The sequence below is a fragment of the Onychomys torridus genome, chromosome 17 (genome assembly GCF_903995425.1).
Source record: "Onychomys torridus chromosome 17, mOncTor1.1, whole genome shotgun sequence".
NCBI lineage: Eukaryota > Metazoa > Chordata > Mammalia > Rodentia > Cricetidae > Onychomys > Onychomys torridus.
In genome coordinates, this window is record NC_050459.1 from 9681733 (window position 1) to 9701483 (window position 19751).

Genomic DNA, 19751 nt, shown 5'->3' on the forward strand with positions numbered 1-19751 from the left:
GAAGAGACAGACGTGACAGGCCACAAGGGACAAGAAGAGAGGAGAAGAAGAGAAGAGAACTGTGCAAAATGGCGCCAGCTTTTTAAAGAGTGGGCAGCGCACGCGTACAGGACCACATGTGGCTACTCCACGCATGCGCGTAGATTACATGGCCGCACACGCTTTACGCAGTCTCGCAGAGATGTTTTGACCTGGAAAAGGCTATTTTGAACCGGAAATAACTAGGCCATCCGTCGGGCAAGCCCAACCGTGTGAGCATGTTGTGACTTCCTATCATTCACACTCCCTGTGTAGCAAAGGATAACCTTGAACTCCTGGTCCTCCTGCCCCAGCTACCCAGGTAGAGGTCACAGGCATGCACCTCTACACCCAGCTTTGCATCTGTAAACTTTTAAGGTAAGATTAAGTTAAAGCTATGTACTAGGAACTCCTGGCCTTCACCGTGAATTCACTCCTGTGATGCCCGGGCTCTCTAGTGCCCCGGAACTTTAAAGAGAGCAAGCTGTGCTGACAGCTGGTAGGAAGGACCAGTGCACAGCAATGCTTGCTTGTTCTCCCTCAAGTTCTGCACTGCAGTGGTTGGTATATGAGTTTCACAAATGCAAATGCACATGTACCGGAACACAGTCAACCAAACTCCACCAGTTCCAACTCACAGACCCAGGAAGCGGACAGTTTTCCCAGACTACTCAAGAAACAGGCAAAACATCTGAAAGATAATGGTCTTTAATTCTCTAAGTTCTCACTTATGCAACATAAAAAAGGCATAATTATGTGACTGGATAGGACATTTTTACAAAAAAACAGTTCCCTCCATCATCTGGTCAGTAGTATATAAATATTTACAATGAAAAAATAGGCAAGAAGGGAACCCTCCAATATCCAAGCTGATTTCTTTCCAACACTTATCAGAATTTTGAAAATAAAACAATTCTGCCTTGCTTCATTCGTATCCAGTGCTCAGCTGGTGGTCTGCAGAGCTGGGCTGTGCTAGCCCAGGACACCCCTCTCCACATGGCTCCTGTTCTTCTGTACTGTTTTACAAGTTATTTGAAATAGCAAACTAAATATCAAAATGTAAACTTTGGAAGAGAAAGTAAGAACAAGTGTGTGAAGGCGACGCTTGGGTATCGATGTCCTCACGCAGGCTAGTGTCTTAAACACTAAAACCAAAGTAAAACATTTACATATTTTCTTTTCTTAGAGACAAGTTTCAACTTAGTGTGATCATGGTAACAAAAGCTGTCTCTACAGAGGATGCTAGAAAATAGCGTGACATTACTCTTAGTTCAGGAACACATCACTGCCCTAGTTTTTTGTGGTAAGAAACTGTTGCTGTTGTTGTTTCAAGTGACAAATATAAATTACATGGTGGAAATAAGATGCTCCAACACATCACAGCGTCTCTCAACTATGAAGACTACATTGTAGGTGAGCAGCCTGCTGAACTCGGTGACATTACATTCAAGTCCAGTGGGTAATGAGACTTCTTCCAGCAGACGGAGTGCTGACACGGTGGCCTGGGCAGACAGGGGGGCACCGGCAGCTCCCTGCTGCCTGGAGGGTCTAGCTTGAGTGGGCACCTAATAAGCCCACTAAGCCTCACGTGTGGGAACTGCGCCGCCCCCTACTGCCCAGAGAAACCCGGAGCCTGGGTTCTCTGGCTTTGTAATGTTCATTGAAGTCCAACCTGAAGCTGAGAAAGCGGAGACTTTCGTCAGAGCTGGTCGTCAGCAACACCAGAAACTGCTGGACAACACCCTAGGATGAACCACAGCAGAGTCAGCCGGAACCCTGTGCATGCACAGCCCCTGCCAGCACCCTGTACCCATGAGCCTCCAGCAGGGACTCAGCCCGTGCCGCTCCCCCTGGAGACCCTGCCTGTACAGTTAGAGAGGCAATGCACACATTCCATGTAAGAACAACTGGCCTCCTGACACCCACTCTGCACTCACACTACAGGAATAAACAGAGTCATGGATGCCAAGGCATCTTATTCTGTGATGAGCACAGAGCTCAGGGTCCCACCGCTCTCTTTCTCTCACATCTCACTGGCTTACAAATGCATGCTCAGTCATCACTCTACAGGGGGACAGATTCTGGCTCAAACCCATTACTGGCTCCACACCACTGTGAAAGCAGCCGTCATGTAGGCCACAAGTTCTGTCAGATGTTGATGTAGCAAAGTCATGGGTGACTATTCACAGTTTAGATCTCTCGACAAGGCCACACTCTGCCTGCACCACCCAAGGCTCAGTGCAGTCACTCTGAGGAGCATGAGAAGCCACAGGTCCCTCATGCCAATCTCCCATCAAGGCTCTCATCCTAGCTATACAGCTGCCCTGAACAAAGCCCAGCGAGGATGAATCCTCAGGGGGACCTCCAGCTCCCGAGACACCCCATCCTGGATGCTGCTCACGTGACAAGGATGAGCCACATCTCTAACCTCTGAAAGCAAGCCCGTCACAGAAAAGGGCACCATGGCTTGTACCCACCTGGTAGAAGTGTGTCAATATTCGCAACTGTGAACACATTTTTGGTATGGAGTCCTGGAATTCTCGGATCCTCCGGTTCTCCTCCTCTTCCTCAGCTGCTGTCACCCCCCACTGGCCCTGGACAATTAGAAGCAGCGAGTTCAACTGCTGGACGCCTCCTTGCTGTACCGCCAACAGCGTCATATGCTCAGACACCACTCCCACCGACCCACTCCCACTGACCAGTCTTCTTGTGGCTTTGTGTGCTGTGGTACAGATGGCCCTGTGTCCCTCCACGTTCCTCATTCAGTCAGTGGGCATTAAGGGAACTAGTCAGCTGAGTGCTGGCACTCCTGACTCTAGCAGGAACTCCCCTGGCAATCTCCCTTGGACACATTCATCTATTCTCATTCTAAAACGTCATATTCAGCCAGGCATGCCTGGTAGTCCATACCTGTAATCCCATCGGTGGAGGCCAGACTGGGTTGTACACAGTGAGACCATTTCATCCCTCACCCCGGCAAATGGTAGACTTCACTGAACACGTGTCCAGCCAGCCTGTATGGGAGTTACCTAGTTCTCTTCCATCGACTAGATTTTCTGATCTGGACCTTTGCATTCCCGGCACACCTTGGTCTGGAGAAATTGTTTGTTTTGCTAGGGTTGCTCATTTGCATTGTATGTGATTTGCCCATTGGTACTGAAAACTCAGGCCTGTTCTTTCTGAGCCCTATCGGCCTTAGGTGCTTCATGCAGTCTAGCAATGGCCCTGTCATAACTTGGAACCGTGGCTAGGGAGGGTGGAGCCTTTCCAGCAGAGCTAACGGTACTTTCGACAGCTTACTGCCCCTTTAGCACATCTTCTGCAGTCCATTTGGGCGTCTGTAGACCATTAGCTTCATTTACAGCAGCAATCTATTTGCATACACCTAAGGAAATAAACAGTCTATTTCCTTCTCAGTGTTTTACATGTGTGCTCTCACCTCTTATTAGCCACTAGTCCAGTCAATAGCTCTCATTTACCCTCTATCTCCAGTCAGCCAGGCCTCGCTCCTGAGACCTCCAAGAACAAGAACTGTCAGTAACTGGACCAGGCACAGTCCTGGAACGTGTTAGCAAGAACCTGGCTTCATCTTGCCAGTGGTCCAGAGATTTTGAGCCAAGTTGAATTTAAAGATGATGAACTATGTGTTAGAAAGGAGTGTGGACAAGCTTCAAGTTTTTGACAATGAAGTACAGACAACAGAGCAGCTGTGACTGTTACAGAGCTCCGCATCATGAAAGAGAAACCTGGTGTCTGCATTGGGACACAGGGAAAAGTGTTTCTTCGGTCAGCACACAGAAGCTGATACAGCTTGGTTCTTGGTTCATGGGGGCAGTCTACATCTCCAGAAGGTGGCTGTGTCTATGTGGTATCGGTTTTAAAGGTATAAAAGACACAAGAAGGAAGGGGTGATGGAGCACAGCTGAGGTCAAGCTCTGTGTGGCAGGGTTGAGGTCCCCGTAGAGATGCAAGCCCTCAGCGACCACTGTGTGAAGCTGTGGTAGAGACCTCAGAGTGTTGGGGATGCCAGGATCACCAGACATGTCCAAGGAAGAGCTACAGGCATGAAGTGGATCTGGCCTAAGCCTGAGAGGGAAGCTGTGTGTGCCACAGTGGAAGGGCTGAGGGAATGCGGCTGCCTGAACCCTTTGGGGCCCAGCTGATTTCATCATGAGCCCCAGAAGCTGGACATGGAACTGCAGGATTTGGTATTAGCCGTGTTGGAGTTGAGGTGTTAGTTTGATTATTCCTTTCCATGCCCTTGATTGTTTCATTTTTGAACCTGGAATGTTTATTCCATGCCGTTTTATGTTGAAGTATGCAAGTTGTTTTGATCTTATAGGAGTTCATAGTTCAGAGTCTGTGAACTTCTAAAACAATGGAATTTCTTAAGACTGGAAACTTTTAAAATTGGATTGCATTCTACATTAGGAGAGCAACATGAGACTTTGGGGACGAGGGACAGATGATGTGCTAGCTAGTCTTATACTAACTTGGCCAAGCTGTAGTAATCTGAGAGAAGGGAACCTCAATAGAGAAAATGCCTCCATCAGATTGTGCTGTGATCAAAACTATGGTGCATTTTCATAGTTAGCAATCAATGGGGGAGGCCCAGCCCATTGTGGGTGGTGATATCCATGGGCTGCTGGTCCTGGCTTCTATAAGAGAGCAAGCTGAGCAAGCCATGAAGAGCAAGCCAGTAAGCAGTACTCCTCCATGGCCTCTGCATCAGCTCCTGCCTCCAGGTTCCTGCCCTGTTTGAGTTCCTGTCCTGACTTCCTTCAGTGATGAACAGCAATCCTGAAGTGTAAGCCAAATAAACCCTTCCCTCCCCAACTTGCTTTTGGTCATGATGTTTCACCACAGCAACAGAAACCCTAACTAAGATAGAGGGGTGTGGCTTAAAGTAAAGTATTTGTATGTCAAGCAGACAAAGCAGGGAGTTGTAGTGATTAGTTTTAGTTATCAAATTGATAAAATGTATGGGAACTTGAAGACTTGCCTAGATTAGGCTGACCTAGAGGCAAGCCTGGGAGGGATTTTCTAAACTGCCAACTGAGGTGGGAGGACCCACCTCCACTGTCATTTGCTGGGCTCTGACTGATGTAAAGGAAAGAGTGGGCTGAGCCCTGCCTGATCATATGCACTCTTGGCTCTCTGTTCCTGATGGCTGATACAGCTCCCTCAAGCTTCCTCCACCGGGAACTGTGGGTGGAAACAAACCCTTTCTCCCTAAGTTGCTTTCGTCAGGATGGTTTGTTACAATTGGAAGAACATCAGGATCCACAGGGACTGGTTCCAGCAGCCTTGATGCATACCAAACCTTGAAGGAAGTCAAGCTGCGGAGTTCCTGATGGAATGTGCAGGTTACAGTGACTGTCAGTGGCGTTTCTTATAAACTCTCGTCACAACCACCACTGACAGAGAGAAAACTGACTGCTGCGTGCTAACTGATTTCTAAATAGCGGGAAACACACTCACTCATGCCAATAATTCACCTCAGGGATATCCTCAATTTCATGCCCAGCACTTCTGCAAAAGAACCTATTTCCCTGTACGAAGCAAGCAGTTCCCAGTCTCACCCTCACCTAAGAAGCTCTCAGCACTTCACCAATGAGCAGGTCTGCCACCCAGATCTTTAATCAGATCTTCCTGGGGATTAATCAATCTTTTCCTTTATTTTGCAACAGTGAGTTACAGTAATTTTATTAGACCAACACAAAGAGTTCTTTCTGTATGGGAATGATCTCAAATGTTCTGTAACATATTTTCCATTTGGTACATCAATTAGTAAAAATTTTGTGGTTTCATATCCATGTTCTACTACACAGAGAACAGCAGAAATGCAGCCAGTTAATATGCACTGAGATGAGAGGTCAACGTTATGAACCCACTTCACGGGACAGGACAATGCGACTCCGCATGCATTCACCTAGTGAGACAGATGCTCGGGAAGTAACACCAGTCACTCTATTTCTCAATTACTGTGGCTGGTCCCAGAATCCTACTGAGCACAGGGGTGTGTACAGAAGTGTGGGTGTCACAGGCAGCAGGAAGTAAGTATGCTAATGCTAGAACCGAGTGTCAATGTATAAAATGTGGTTTGTAAAACTGAAGGAAGTAAAAGCCCTTCAATCCTAAATTTGAATTGGAAATGTCATAATAACAGAGGAGGTTCTGAGAGGAAAAGTGGGAAGGGAGTAGAGAGGAGCCTGAATTGCAGAAGGAAGGACCTCTGGGACCGCTCCACCTAACAGCAGCATGACAGGATCAGAAGCCAACCCCCGCAGCAAGGCACTCAAGCGCTGAAACCCCTTCAGGGGCCAGCTCCATCCCGCACAGTGGATCCAGTGGACCCACATCTGAATGTCTGTGGCAAAGTTATTTTACCTTTTGGATTTAAATAAATTTGGCAGGCAGGCAGTTTCAGCATTACGGCTCTCCCTAGACAATCAAAGGCCTCTGAAACACACCCAAGAAACCCACACTTATGTGGCCGTGTCTCTTCCGTCAGTGATAGTTGACATCTGGGAAGACCACCTCCATGCACACAACCAGCCATCGAGCTATTATCAGAATCTTTCGTCTGTCAGTCACACACAGGCTGCTTGGCATGGATCAGGAGATTATGAGTGTGTAAATCCCAGGGCTCTTCAGAAGTACCCACAAACCACTGCAGCCAGGAGATAACCCAGTAGTACCAAAAGGACACATCCTCCTGCTTCCAAACTCCACCATACTTCAGTGCCTGTGACATGGCTGCCAGGCCCCTCACATGGGCTGGCAGTAAACCAGCCTAACTGCCAACTAAACAACCTGCCTTTCATTACCCCAAGACAAGCACCTAGACAGAGCAGACAGTCCAGGTGAGCAAGAACAGGAAACCCCACCAGCAGCCTGACTTGTCTACCAGATCTTATTATTTCAGGCTACTGGGAATACACAAAAATGTCCGAGGGAAACCTAGCTCATGCATCAATAAGCAAGTCAGAGTGTCTGATCCCTCAGCTTCAAGTCAGTAACAGAGCGCCAAGCCGACAACAGTACAGACTGTCAAGTTCGGACACTGGGACACCGCTCAATGGGACAGCAGTCAGAACCTCCTTGACTCGAGTGGACTGCACCCGCTTCAGTGTGTGTGCCGATTTCAGCAGCAGAGCTACTGCTGCTGCCCAGACTGGCCGGCCAACAGTGAGAGCTTGAGTTAAAACCATACCTCGATTTCACGCTGCTTCTTTTTCTCTTCAAACTGCAGCCGCCTCTGTAATTCTTCCAGAGCAGCTCTGTACATTGCATCTTGGGCATTTTGAAGTTCAATAATTTGATCAAACACAGCTCTGAGTTGATTTAAAAGTACCTGAAAAGACACAGCGTTCTTAAATGAACAGAACCTCAGCATGCTAGTGAGGCATTTCTACTCAGATACTACACTAGTGCTTTGCCCCTCTAAACCTCAGAGGCACTGGTCCCCAGTACAACCATGTTGGAGGAGTGGTGACTAGGAAGCCTTTAAGTAATGAGGCCTCCGCCCTTCCAAAGCGGTTAGTGTTGCTCACTGGTGGCTGATGGATTCCCACAGCACTGAATTCTGAGTCTTGAGAATGGACTGTTCTAAAGTAACATGGACTGCACAAAGTGTGAACTGAGGATGAACACACACTATACACCATGTGTGTGCTTTGTGTGTGTCTGGATGGAGAGGCTCCTCCTAGTTCTTGCTTTGTGTCTCAGTCACTGTCCTATTGCTGTGAGGGGACACCAGGACCAAGGCAGCTCTTATAAAGGACATTTAATTTCAAAATCATGGCAGGGAAATGGATATGGCACTGGAGCAGTACCTGAAAGCTTTACATCCTGATCCATAGGCAGGCTGGCCTGGGCTTTTGAAACATCAAAGCTCAGCCCCAGTGACACACCTCCTCCAACAAGGCCACACCTCCTAATCCTTCCCAAACAGTTCTACTAACTGGGGGCTAAGCATTCAAACACATGAACCATCCTCATTCAGATCATCACACTTTGGAAGACGTACTCCAGCCAGCCTGGAGAGAAGCAGATATCCCACACTCACTCCACAGTTAATGATGCTATCCCTACTGCCCATCTCTAGGCCAAGCTGAGATGTAAGGCAGCGTCACTGACAGCTGAGCTAACTGAATCTCCAGTCAAACAGAACTGGAGCCTTTGCTGAGCAACTCTAAGAACAAGCTAACCCAAGAGCAGACACTGTAAATAAACAATCCCTGGTTCTCATTTCCCATAATGCACTCATGTGACCTGGGTCCTTCAACTACACAGCATTGCAGAGAGGCAGAAGGACCCGGTCAGGGGATGCCATATTCCTGACAGGCAGCCATATGGCTGGTACTGACCACAGGCTCAAGCAAGTTCATCCTGTTCTCTGTCAGAATTTTATTATGATGAAACTAGAAAACTAAGAATGGAGATGGCTCCATTTAAATTTGATATGGATGTAGTTCTCTAGTTTCTCTATTGTAGTCATGTAAAAAGAAAAAAAGAAAAAAAAAAACATTCTTTTTGGAACACTGCATTGCCCTCGAGGTCACTAACTGATGTTTCCTTTAAGTGAAGTGTGCACTGTGGGTACTGGTCTGTCCCAGGGGTCTGTAACTGCACGCTCCACGCTGCTTCCAGCCTGCACCGTCTCACTGGGCTGCTCAGGGTTTCCAACACTCCACAAACAAAAGATGAGACACACACATATCTGCACCTGTCAATCCTCCTTCCAACTAGCCCCGTGTATTGTCATCATTGACTGTTTCACAAGTGGCATAATCAAAGTGCCACCCTTGAGATTACTATGTCCACAACAGATCGTCTTCCTCTGTGTTATGTAAGAGGTGTCTCTTTAGAACCAACGATGACAAAGTCCTCCAGAGTCAGGAGGACCACAAGGTCCAGGCATTCTGAGCTACAGAGCAGGACCTGTCCTAGAGCAAACAAACAACAGCCAACGGTTACATTAAACCCCCAGGGTGGCACAACTCCAGGCCTGCTGGAGCCTGGGGCAGGGCTCCTTCAGTGAGCAGGCTGGGACCCCCAAACACTCCCCATGACCACACAGCTATTCTCTAAACGCGAGAGCTGGGGTGACTCAACTTGTCTCACAGTCCCCCCATCCTTTTATGGCTCAGCCCCATGTTAGCAGGGGGAACACTGAATAGGGAGGGTACCCATGTGGGTGCAGTCCTCAGCAATTCCAGCATTACATCTGGTGATGTTCACATCTGTTCAACCTATGCAAAACAACACAAAACACGACTTCAACGGCTTAAAAAAGGTAGCAGCTACATCTACAAGTCAGTTACCATAGTGAGTCCTATCATTTAATTCCCACAAATTTACACTGTGCCTCTGGGAACAGGAGAACCCTGGAGTCACAAGGAGAGCCTGTCATTGGTGTGAACACTGACTCTGAACCACATGTGGGTGTTCCACATCTATGGCACATCACAGAATGGCCAAAGACCACCTTCATAACAAACAGGGGTGCCAGGTGACAGATGTGGTACCCACTGTAATATAAACCTCACAGAGACTGGACTTAGAAGTGGTCAGCAGGACCCCAGACCACTTCAGATGCACACTGCATGAGTTACTAATTATGTTCAAAGTATACTACGCACTTCTATGCCATCATTTCAGCACCTAGAAAGCAAATTGCACATAGACGTGCCTTTGATCACTATCTGCCACACTGTAACAGTGAAGTTTATCAATACTTTTCTCCACCACAGTAGGCTAATGCAGAGGACTGGAACACAAAACAAAGGCCCTGGAAAGTATAGGCGGGAAGCACGCCCTACATGCCCAGAATGTGTCTTGAGCAGTGCACCCTGAGAAACGCTCTTGGCACTTCACACAGATGCAGTTTCCCTACTTCAAGCTCAGAACGTGTCCTTTCTCAAGCCAGATCTTTAAAGGACATCGGAACTCCAGAGCCTTGCTACTCAACACCTCCCCACACCAGGGCCCTCTACAAGAAAGGAATTCAGCAGAAAGCCCTGGCCAGGAGATGCTCAAGCTCAGATGTGCACAGTCTGATTGAGCTCATGCAGCCACACGCCATTAACTAAAACGCCACCACCCCTAGACTAACGACACGACAACAGGACGGGTGCTCAGTCTAGGGCATGCACGGCCCGGGACTAGTCCCAGCACGAAGGAGGAGGAAGTCGTCCAGAGCTCTAGTTTCTGCACTCGCTGGGACTCTGAAACATGCCACCACTTGTTCCGATGTTTAGGTGCCTTTCTGGTGTCCATCCCGCCACAGCTCCAAGGGCGTCATTCATGACGGATTCTCCTGCTCCGTACACGTCAACAGTGTGCTGCTGCTCACCGCTGTCACAGCCACGGCAGCTGGGACAGCACACGCTCATTTCACCTTTGCTTCAATTCTGTTCAGAAAGTGACCCTCAAATACCAGGTTTAATGAGCCGTTCTCAGTGACCACTGATCCCAAGCTGCTGTGTTAGACAGCTTCGGTCCTGGTTTGCAGGACTCCTTACCCTGGAGTCGCTGTCCAGGAGACAGCGGGAGGTGATGGTGTCCAGGAACGCCTCATGTGCTGCGATAATGTGGTCCAAGTCCTGGGCCTGTTGCACTCTGTTCCAAAGCTCATCCCAGGAGCACTCAAGAACCTGAAAGGGCAAGTTGAGACTTGGGGAGGACCTATTCTTCTGAGGCAACACCTCTCACACTGCTGAGCCACACAGCATGGGGCAGGAAGCCGGCTTACCTCAAAGGTGATGTAGTACTGCATTTGATGAATGAAGTGGACCATCTCAGAGGCCAGGATGTGACACTGGTGTAGCACCCCAGAGAACTCTGCAAGAGACAGGGGTCATTGGGGGAGGTGCTTGGTGACAGTACAGACCTCTGCCGCAAGCTGCCCCCAACGAAGCCACAAGCCTTGTTCCAGACCCCTGAGCAGGACACGAGCTCTCCACCCACTTCTGTGCGTTAGCTGAAGGACCTGGCCATACAATCATGGAGAGACATATTACTTTACCAAAGATGAGGTCTGAGGAGGGACAGCATGAAAACAAGATACAATCATACTTAACAGATAAGTACAGCGCTAGGGAGATGGCTCAGTGGTAGGAGTACTTGCTTTGCAAGTATGTGGACGTGATTTCAGATGCCCAGTACCCATGTAAAGGGTTAAGCACGGTTGTGCATGCCTGTAACTCCAGTATTGGAGGGCCCGAGACAGGGGCTCTCAGGGGCTGCTTACCTGGCAGCCTAGGGAGGGAGGTGCAAAGAAACAGAGAAGCACACTAGATGATGCGCTCCTCTGGTCTCTGCTTGGTCCTGGGCACACGCCCGCATGCAACACATACACGGCACACGGCTAGGTATAAAGTTTATTTTATACAAGTGAGCATCATGCATAAACAGAAGCCTCATCTTGAGTCTTCTCTATGTCTGGCCCATCCACCACACATGGACTAATTACATCCTCCTAGTCAACTGCAGACAAGAGGACCAGGGTGGCCTAATTCAGTGAGAAGAAAGGCAGGGACTCCAGGGAGCAGACACACATGTGCAGAAGGCACAGCACCTTCCCTACAAAACTCCAAAGATTCCTTACTGCTCCCATCAGGACCCCAGATAGCTGAAGAGAGCCAGGTGTCCACACGACAGGTGCCTGGCCACTTCCCTGTGACTATTAGTAGCTTTCAACCAGGAGTGCACCCACCCAGCATCCCAGGACCCTCAGAGGAGTATCACACTCCACAGGCCCCCCCCCCCCCCAAATTTGGAATCTGAATCTGAATACAGCTGTTGTGTAGCCATTTTCTTGGAATTGCAAGAGTCCCACCAGACAGAGGGCTGGGCGAACCAGTTAATACAGACCTCCCCAGTCCAGAGAATCTGTAAGGCCTGTCTTTACAGGTGCAGGACACTGCCAGGAGAAGACTTGTTACCCTGTTGAGCTGCCTGTACATTTACAGGGGTGCCGAGCTCCAAGGACACAGCTTAGGTTAGTCGTACCCAAGCCAGGATGGGGTTCCAGTGATGCAGCTGCCTCTGAGTCACACGTGCTCCATCGAGCAGCCCCTCCCCAATATTCCTGACCCCAATAAACTCACTGGTCTGGAGAGCTCAACTTCAGGGTAATTACTACTGTGGTCTGAATTGGTTCCCTGTCTGGAGTGAGCAGACGTCTGTTCGCATCTCCCTGGGAAAAGTCACATAAGGGTGGATGTGCATCATGACAAGGAGACTATGCTTCCCAGCTCTCTTGAAGCCTAGAACAGAGTGTGGTTTTCTCTACTGAAACCGGGCTAACTAACCTAACTCTCTAGCCACACAATTGGACTTCTGATTTCCATGCAGAGGACACAGCCTTCCTCTATCTAGAGGCGTTCAGGTATGCATGATTGCAACCTCTGAGGAAAGTCTTTCAGATCTACTCTGGGTTTTTGCCTGGAGCTGGAAGGAAAGGGCTCTGCCTCTCCCCCTTGATGGTAAATGTTCCAGGGGATCCTCCCTAGACCACAGCAGTGCACACTGAAACCTCCATGCGTATCACATCTGCACACTTGGAGCACATCCTGCAACAGCCTCCAGGCTGAGCGATCTGGTTGGAAATCTGTTTGCATTCACTTCCATCCCAGTACTCAAACCCTGCCCACAGACCTGCCTGACCAGGGCCATGCTGACCAATGTTAACATGCACCTTCTTCAGTTTTCACACAGGACAGACATCGTTTTCTTCCTAGGAGAACCTGTCACTTCTTCACCTTGTAAAGGAGACCACTCTTCTATAGTAACAACTGACAGTGAGGTCACTGGCTGTTGGAAAACAAAGTTGAGAACACAATCCCTCCAGGCACGACTGAAATCTGTTACCCTCATGGCTGTCCCCTCTGGCCAGGGAGTCCAAACAGTCTGCCAGCTGCTGGTAGGCTAAGGAATATGGACTTTATTTAAAAGCACAGCATATTCCTTTATATCTGAAAATATAACTTGTACCTACTATCCCCTGACTCTCTATCCAGTACCCTGAAAATGCATACAAAATCCATGCTTAAGTATGTTTTATGGTGGCCCAGAAGAACTATAAAAATTGTTAAGAATGGTCTCAGAGCAACACCAACCAGCACTGAGGTGCAATGAACATACAAGTGTACCCCACTGGGTTAACACCCAGTTTTACACACAAAGTTAGGAATGTCTATTAGGGTGTTGGAGAGATGGCCTGGCGGTTAAGAGCACTTCCTGTTCTTGCAGACAACCTGGGTTCAGTTTCTCAGTACCCACATAACAGCTCACAACTGTCAGTAATGCCAACTTCTGGAGACCCAACCCCCCTCCAGCTCTGAAGCCACCAGGCACACATGGTGCGTATACACAAATGCAGGTAAATACTCAAATCTTCTTAATGACCATCCTTCCCTTCTGCTTACCAAGAGGCTAGAGAGATTCATTCCTGGTTGTCTACTGCCCTCTAAAGGCTACTCAAAGATCTTCAGTGTCCCAGGCATCTTCAGCAGGGCACTCCTGGACAGGCCCTAAGTCCAAGATCTCTTTGTAAAGAAATGCCCTGAGGCAGTCTCATCGAAGCTTCAGACCACACTCTCGACTTGCACTTCCCCTGGCCCTGCTCTGTTTAAGGTGGCTCCATTAAATACCTAGCTGACTCACTTTCCAACACTTGGATTTAAAGATGCTTCAGGAACTAGCACTTTACTTCATGTCTGTGTTCAACATCCAGCTGCCCTACGCCCCTCCTAACCTCAATCTGTGTGTGAGTTACAGGTAAGTGTCACTCACAAAGACAACGGCTCACTGCTGGGCTCAAGCTGGGTGCTGTTCTGAGGACTTTTTTGCAGATTTAATCTCATAGACAGTGGCACTGTCAAGGCAGGCGGAGAGCTGTTTCCGCACACACAGGTTTTGAAGAGCAAGACATGTAAGGTGTCATCGCTGTAAAATGTATCATTATTAAATAGATCACCACAAAGAAAACAGCGGCCATGCAGATTGGCTGGGCTGCCCCAAGACACTCCTCAGTGCCTGCCCTTCTCCCTACAACGATTAGCAATGCATACATTCTGCCTTTCTACACTTCAGTCCAGAACCACTGTGCCATCCTCCCAAAGGCAACCGACATGGCTGTGGCCGGCACACATGCAGGCAATGCAGCCCCTGATGGCCGTGGCTCAGCAGCTTCAGACACACCCAAGAGTGAAGACAGAGTAACAATGCTTATATCAGCAGTGATAAAATGTGGTTAAAGGAAAACCAACAGAATGTACGCAGAAAGCGAACCCTTGGTTTCCTGTGGCTTTTCAGGAGACAACAGGCTGGCTCAGCCTCCCCACCTTTACTGTCTGCTGCAGGGACAAGCTGAGCAGAGAAGAACACTGAGCAGAAAATGTCAGCAGTGGCAGTGGCGGCAAGTGAGGCTGTGATGCAGGAGGAGGCTGACTCCTAGGCACCCAGGCAAAGTCTTGTCACCAAAGCTTCCCATACGCAGTGACCGGGAAACTGTCATACACGCCTTCTTCCAGGCTCTTCCATGGCTTCTCAATCCATGGTACAGACATGTGACCATAGAACGCTGGGCCGGCCCTTCCCTCACTCAGCCCTGGACTGTTCTCCACTGGAGGGAAGGACATGTGACAGGAAGTCTCCACAATGCCTCCCGAGAGGTTCTGTGACTGACCGGTGAATGGCCACCTGAAAGGGTGCCTCCAGGGCAGACGCAGCGCTCCGCTCCGCAGGGACATGGCCTCACTGCGGACCACACCCAGCAGGAGCAGTCAGTCCTACTCGGTGGTCAGAGAAGCAGAATGTCACCACTTTAGTCCAGGGATAATGTGCCGCTTCATACACACTAATTTCAAGTGGAATTATTACTTATGTTTCTCTAGGTTTATTTGTTCTTACTATGTGATGATAAATTAGTATTTGTTTTATTGTTGTACGAGTGTCAGTTTGCCTACATGTATGCATATGCGCTACATGCATGCTGGGGCCGGAGGCTGTCAGAAGAGGGCATCAGTTCCTCTGGGACTGGACTAACAGGTATTTGTGACCATCGTGTGGGTGCTGGGAATTGAACCTGGGTCCTCAGCAAGAGTACTCTAAACCACTAAGCCAACCTGCAGCCACTTCCTTATGTATCTCATGCATAACAGACCACACTGCCTCCAACCAGTGCGCTTTGCTGTCAACCGTCCCAGAGGATGAACACTCTTCCACACTTGTCTAAACATCATTGTGCATCTCCATGAGTAAGCAAACAGCTTGAACCAAAGAAAACACACTGCGGGGTCAGACAGGGGTGGGGAGGGGCAACACCTCACTGCACAAGCCTTGCCTCAGCTCTGCACAAAGACACTGTTCTTTCTCCTTGAGGACCTAAGAGGCCAGCTCCTTTGCGAGAGAGAAGGCTGTGAAGGAGACATGCTCATCTACCACACTGTCAGCTTCATCACAGGAAAGGAAACCAGCCACATCCCGTTCCTTCTCAGCCACCAACCAGGGACCAGCATCCGTGACTATCTGGCTGTGTCAAGACCCTGGTGCAGGCCACTCTTGTCTGCGGTCACCCTGGCTTGGGTGGCCACCACTGCCTGCCGTCCGTCTGGACCTTTGGAAACTGTCTACAGTCAGCCTACAACCAAAGCAGTGATAAGGAAACCTCTTCCTTCCAACAACTGCTGCTTATTTATAATGATTAATTTTACTAATCAAAGGGCAGATTCAGTACAGTTGTTCTTTGAGAGGTTTATGAAATGTTTTCATAATCGATTTCAACATAATAAACTCAAAATTATTCACAACTGAAATAATTCAATATTGTAACATTAACAAAATCTTGACTAAATGCCTAAGTACCTTAACTACAGTTCTAAATTACAAAATATAAAACATGTCCACATCCCGGATAGTGGTCAAAATAAAAACTAACACCTCCAAGAGAATAGAGTTAAGGCGCTAAGTGAATTTTAAATGAACAAGGACCTATTGGAAGGTTTTCTTTCCTTGAAAATTACACTAGGTGCTGGCACGGCGGCTCAGTGGTTAAGAGCACAGTCTGTTCTTTCAGAGACCCTGGGCTAGAGGGCCAGGAGCCACATGGCAGCTCACAACTGTCTGTGACGCCAGTTCCAGAGACCCAACACCCTCCTCCGGTCTCCATGTCACCAAGCACACACAGTGCACATACATAGTCTCAGGCACTCACACACACACTTTTTTTTTTTTTTTTAACTATTTTTTAAATTAAACTATACCCATGAACATTCATGAAAAAACAAATGTGATTTTAAAAGAATCTTCTTGGCATGGGAAAAAAATCCACCGTGACTTAATTTTCTCTAAATCTCTAATGAAGTCAAGACACAATGATCCAAATAAGCCTTTTCATAAAACCAAACTCAAAGCACGACAGTGAGGTCTTCCAGCTCAGTTACTCTGCGACTTTCACGGTGGCTGTCGGAAGCGCGACAGTGGGGGGGTGCAGGCTCCCCTGGCCTCCCCTGGCTTTACCTGGCATGTTCCTCAGGAGTTTCGCATTGCACATGTGTCCTTTCCGGATGTCGGTGAGGATGTACTCCATGCGCTTGGCCCTCCACAGGAAGTTAAACACTCTCAGGTAGTGGCCCATGCACTCTCGTGTGAACACCTACAGAGACAAAAGACAGGCCGTGGCTTGTGCAAAGAGTCTCCTGGTCCGGGCCCGAGCCTCCCGAGATCAGCAAACACAGGGCTCCAGCACATCCTAGACGTACACAGTAAGGAGAGCAGCACGCTTCAGGAGAACCACCCCCTCACGGCCACAACGTCCCTATAGGCCAGGCAGGCGGACTCCCAGCAGCAGCAGTGGCAGGTTGGTTTCTGTCACTCCTGGAGCTGACACACAGGGCAGAGGTGGTATGGCAGGAAGACAGCTCACCAGGACTTTTCTTCCCCACTCCGGGTCGAGACAGGGTTTCTCTGTCCTAGAACTCGCTATGGAGACCAGTCTGGCCTCAAACTCAAGAGGTCCGCCTGCCTTTGCCCCCAAGTGCTCAGGATAAAGATGTGCACCACGATGCCCAGCTTTTTTTTTCCCCCCAATTCTTCGATGCTTTACATTTTGCCTACATGTGTGTCTGTGTACCATGTGCAAGCCTGGTGTCCCTGGAGGCCAGAAAGGACACTGGCCCCCTGGGACTGTAGCTACAGACAGTTGTGGGCCACTGTGTGGGTACTAGGAGTAGAACATGGGTCTTCTGGAATGCAGCAAGCGTTCTTAAGCCACTTAACTCTCTAGCCATACTCGCCAGGACTTTAAACCCAGCCCACATCAGTCTAAACATGGACACTTGGCTGTGACCCCAACTTCTAAGACCCTCTGGGTCACTTGCTTCAGTGACAACAGCTACAAAAGCAGAGGCTAGCCCAGCAGCACCTCGACCCTGAGGTCATCACCACAGGATCACCAACTCCTTCCCAACACCTCTACTTGATGCCCTGGATGTGGCTTCCCAAGTGACGGGTCCTGACACAGAGACCCCTCCCGCCTCCTCCTGTCATCCCTCCTGTGCTGGCTAAGTGTCACAAAGTAAACCTTCAGGCTATCCAGTTACACTTGAACATCGGTAAACTACACGGAATTTAGTTCAGGAAGTGCCACCAGAGGAAGCACATACACACACCCCGTCACAGCTGCCTGCACCGACTCCGCACAGGATATGCCTTCAGCACAGGAGGAAGGCCACACTCTGCTCTGAGGGAGCTCGGATCCCCAAAGAACCTTGCCTTGTCCAAGTCTGTCCTCTGGCCTTTACAGGAGACCCTGGGTGCTGCTCAACCTACCCTTTCATCTCACACTGGTCCGTCCAGACTCCACGCCAGTCTCCTTAGACCCCTGGAACCTGAACCTTGCTCCTTATACTTTAGCATGGAACTATAACTGCAGGCCAGCTTAGCTTGTGTTCTTCTGTGTACCTCGCACATCTATGTCTCAAGGACCGCCTATGCATCCTCCCTATCTCAATCAATGGCAGGCTCTGTGTAGCCTGAAGGTTTCTCTGGTCCTGCCCAGCCCTGTGATCCCGACAAATCTCTCCCACCCACGCTCGGACCCAAATAAACACACAGAGGATTAATTAATTATGAACTGGATGGCCTATGGCTCAAGCTTCTTGCTAGCTAGCTCTTCTATCTTAAATTAACCCATTTCTATTCATCTGTGTTTTGCCACATGTTCCATGGCTTTACTGGTCTGCGGGCATGTTGTTCCTTGGGTGGCAGGTTATTTGGCTCTGGGTTGTTCATTAATAGACCATTTAGCACTTTGTCCTACAGCTCTGGAAGGCACTCGATGACGATGATGATGATGATGATGATGACGATGAGGAGGAGAATGAGGAGGAGGAGGAGGAGGAGGAGGAGGAGGAGGAGGAGGAGGAGGGCATGCAAACAGCTACACATGAGTGAAAACTGCTTTAAGTAATCGAAAACCAAACCCAGGGGCCTGGGGGCTTATCTGCACACCACTTGCTTCCTACACTCTTAATTATCACTCTGTGATAACAGAAATTAAGCATGACTGATTTAGATGCCATGAGTCAATTACTAGATTCTTCTCTATATAATGATACATCATAGAGTGGCCTTTGAAGTACCACATTCTCACAGATTTTAAAAATTCAGCTAAGCCATCTTTCATGTACTGACTACATAGGAGGAAGACATCACTGCTTTGACCGGGAAGCAAGACTCACCCACAGCCGTTTTACCATCTGGCTCCACGGCTCCCTAAGGAAGACTAAGTCCAGAGTTACAGCAGCAAGCTCCAGACTCCTCATCTACAGAGGCCTCAGCAGCGAGCGAGTCTCCATCCTGCCCAGGGTGGAACAGCAGCCCTGATGATGCCTGTTCTCAGCCTCCCTCATCAACCTCAGGCACCAGCACACAGCATGGCCACAAGGCCTCCAAATCAGCATTCTGCAGCTGGAATCAAGACTCAGTGACCTCAGCACACTTAAATCTGGATGGACTTTACCACAAATAACTTGAGACTCATGAAAAGCAAGGTCAACCAGAAATACTTCATATAGTTAATGAGCTGTATTTAGCTAATGTGTTCTTCGGTAACCTGGGTTGTGAATTTCACAACGTCCCAAATTAGACTTACCCAAAAATTTCACTGACATTTTATATCTTAGAATTAGTAGAAGCTAACATTGCTATTATACAAGATATAATTATATGATTGCTATAAGATTTATTCCTACTATAATTAAATTCTGTTCAAAAATGAGAACCTCAATTAATGAGAATAGAACGGAAACAGGTAACACACAAATTAACCAAGGGAAAAGCTGAAAAAAACCGCATTTATAGAATAGGCTTCCTTTTCTCTTTTGTGTTGTTCTTTTTGCATGTGTGTGTAATGGGTGCATATGCACGCAGATGTCTTCAACTGCTCTCCATCTATTACTGAGACAGTCTCTCATTTGAACCCAGAGCTCACTAATTCCGAGGAGGCCTCTGCTTCTGCTTCCTGTGCACAGGGCAGGAGGGCTGCCACGCCCACTCAGCATGAGAGCCGGAGACCTGAACTGCAGTCATCACGCAGGCACAGCCAAGCTGAACGCACTGAGCCCTCTCCTTCGACATGCAATTAAATCGGACAAGCAAAGCTCAACACGAGTTTGAACACTTGTGCTTTTTTAAGAATATGCCTATAGTTATGGCAACTG

At 48.6% G+C, this 19751-nt stretch overlaps 1 protein-coding gene across 1 annotated transcript in view; it reads right to left on the reverse strand.

Moving 5' to 3' along the window:
* Nucleotides 1-708: 708 nt before the first annotated feature.
* The window catches only part of Tubgcp3 (tubulin gamma complex associated protein 3), a 59396-nt gene continuing 40353 nt past the window's right edge, over nucleotides 709-19751 (reverse strand). Inside the window, exons 17-22 of the mRNA XM_036209465.1 lie at nucleotides 16549-16684; nucleotides 10778-10866; nucleotides 10548-10679; nucleotides 7235-7375; nucleotides 2496-2612; nucleotides 709-1761 (exon numbers count right to left, since the gene is read on the reverse strand). Coding sequence (XP_036065358.1) covers nucleotides 1603-1761; nucleotides 2496-2612; nucleotides 7235-7375; nucleotides 10548-10679; nucleotides 10778-10866; nucleotides 16549-16684 — 774 coding nt within the window. The 3' untranslated portion in view covers nucleotides 709-1602. The remainder of the gene's footprint in view (nucleotides 1762-2495; nucleotides 2613-7234; nucleotides 7376-10547; nucleotides 10680-10777; nucleotides 10867-16548; nucleotides 16685-19751) is intronic.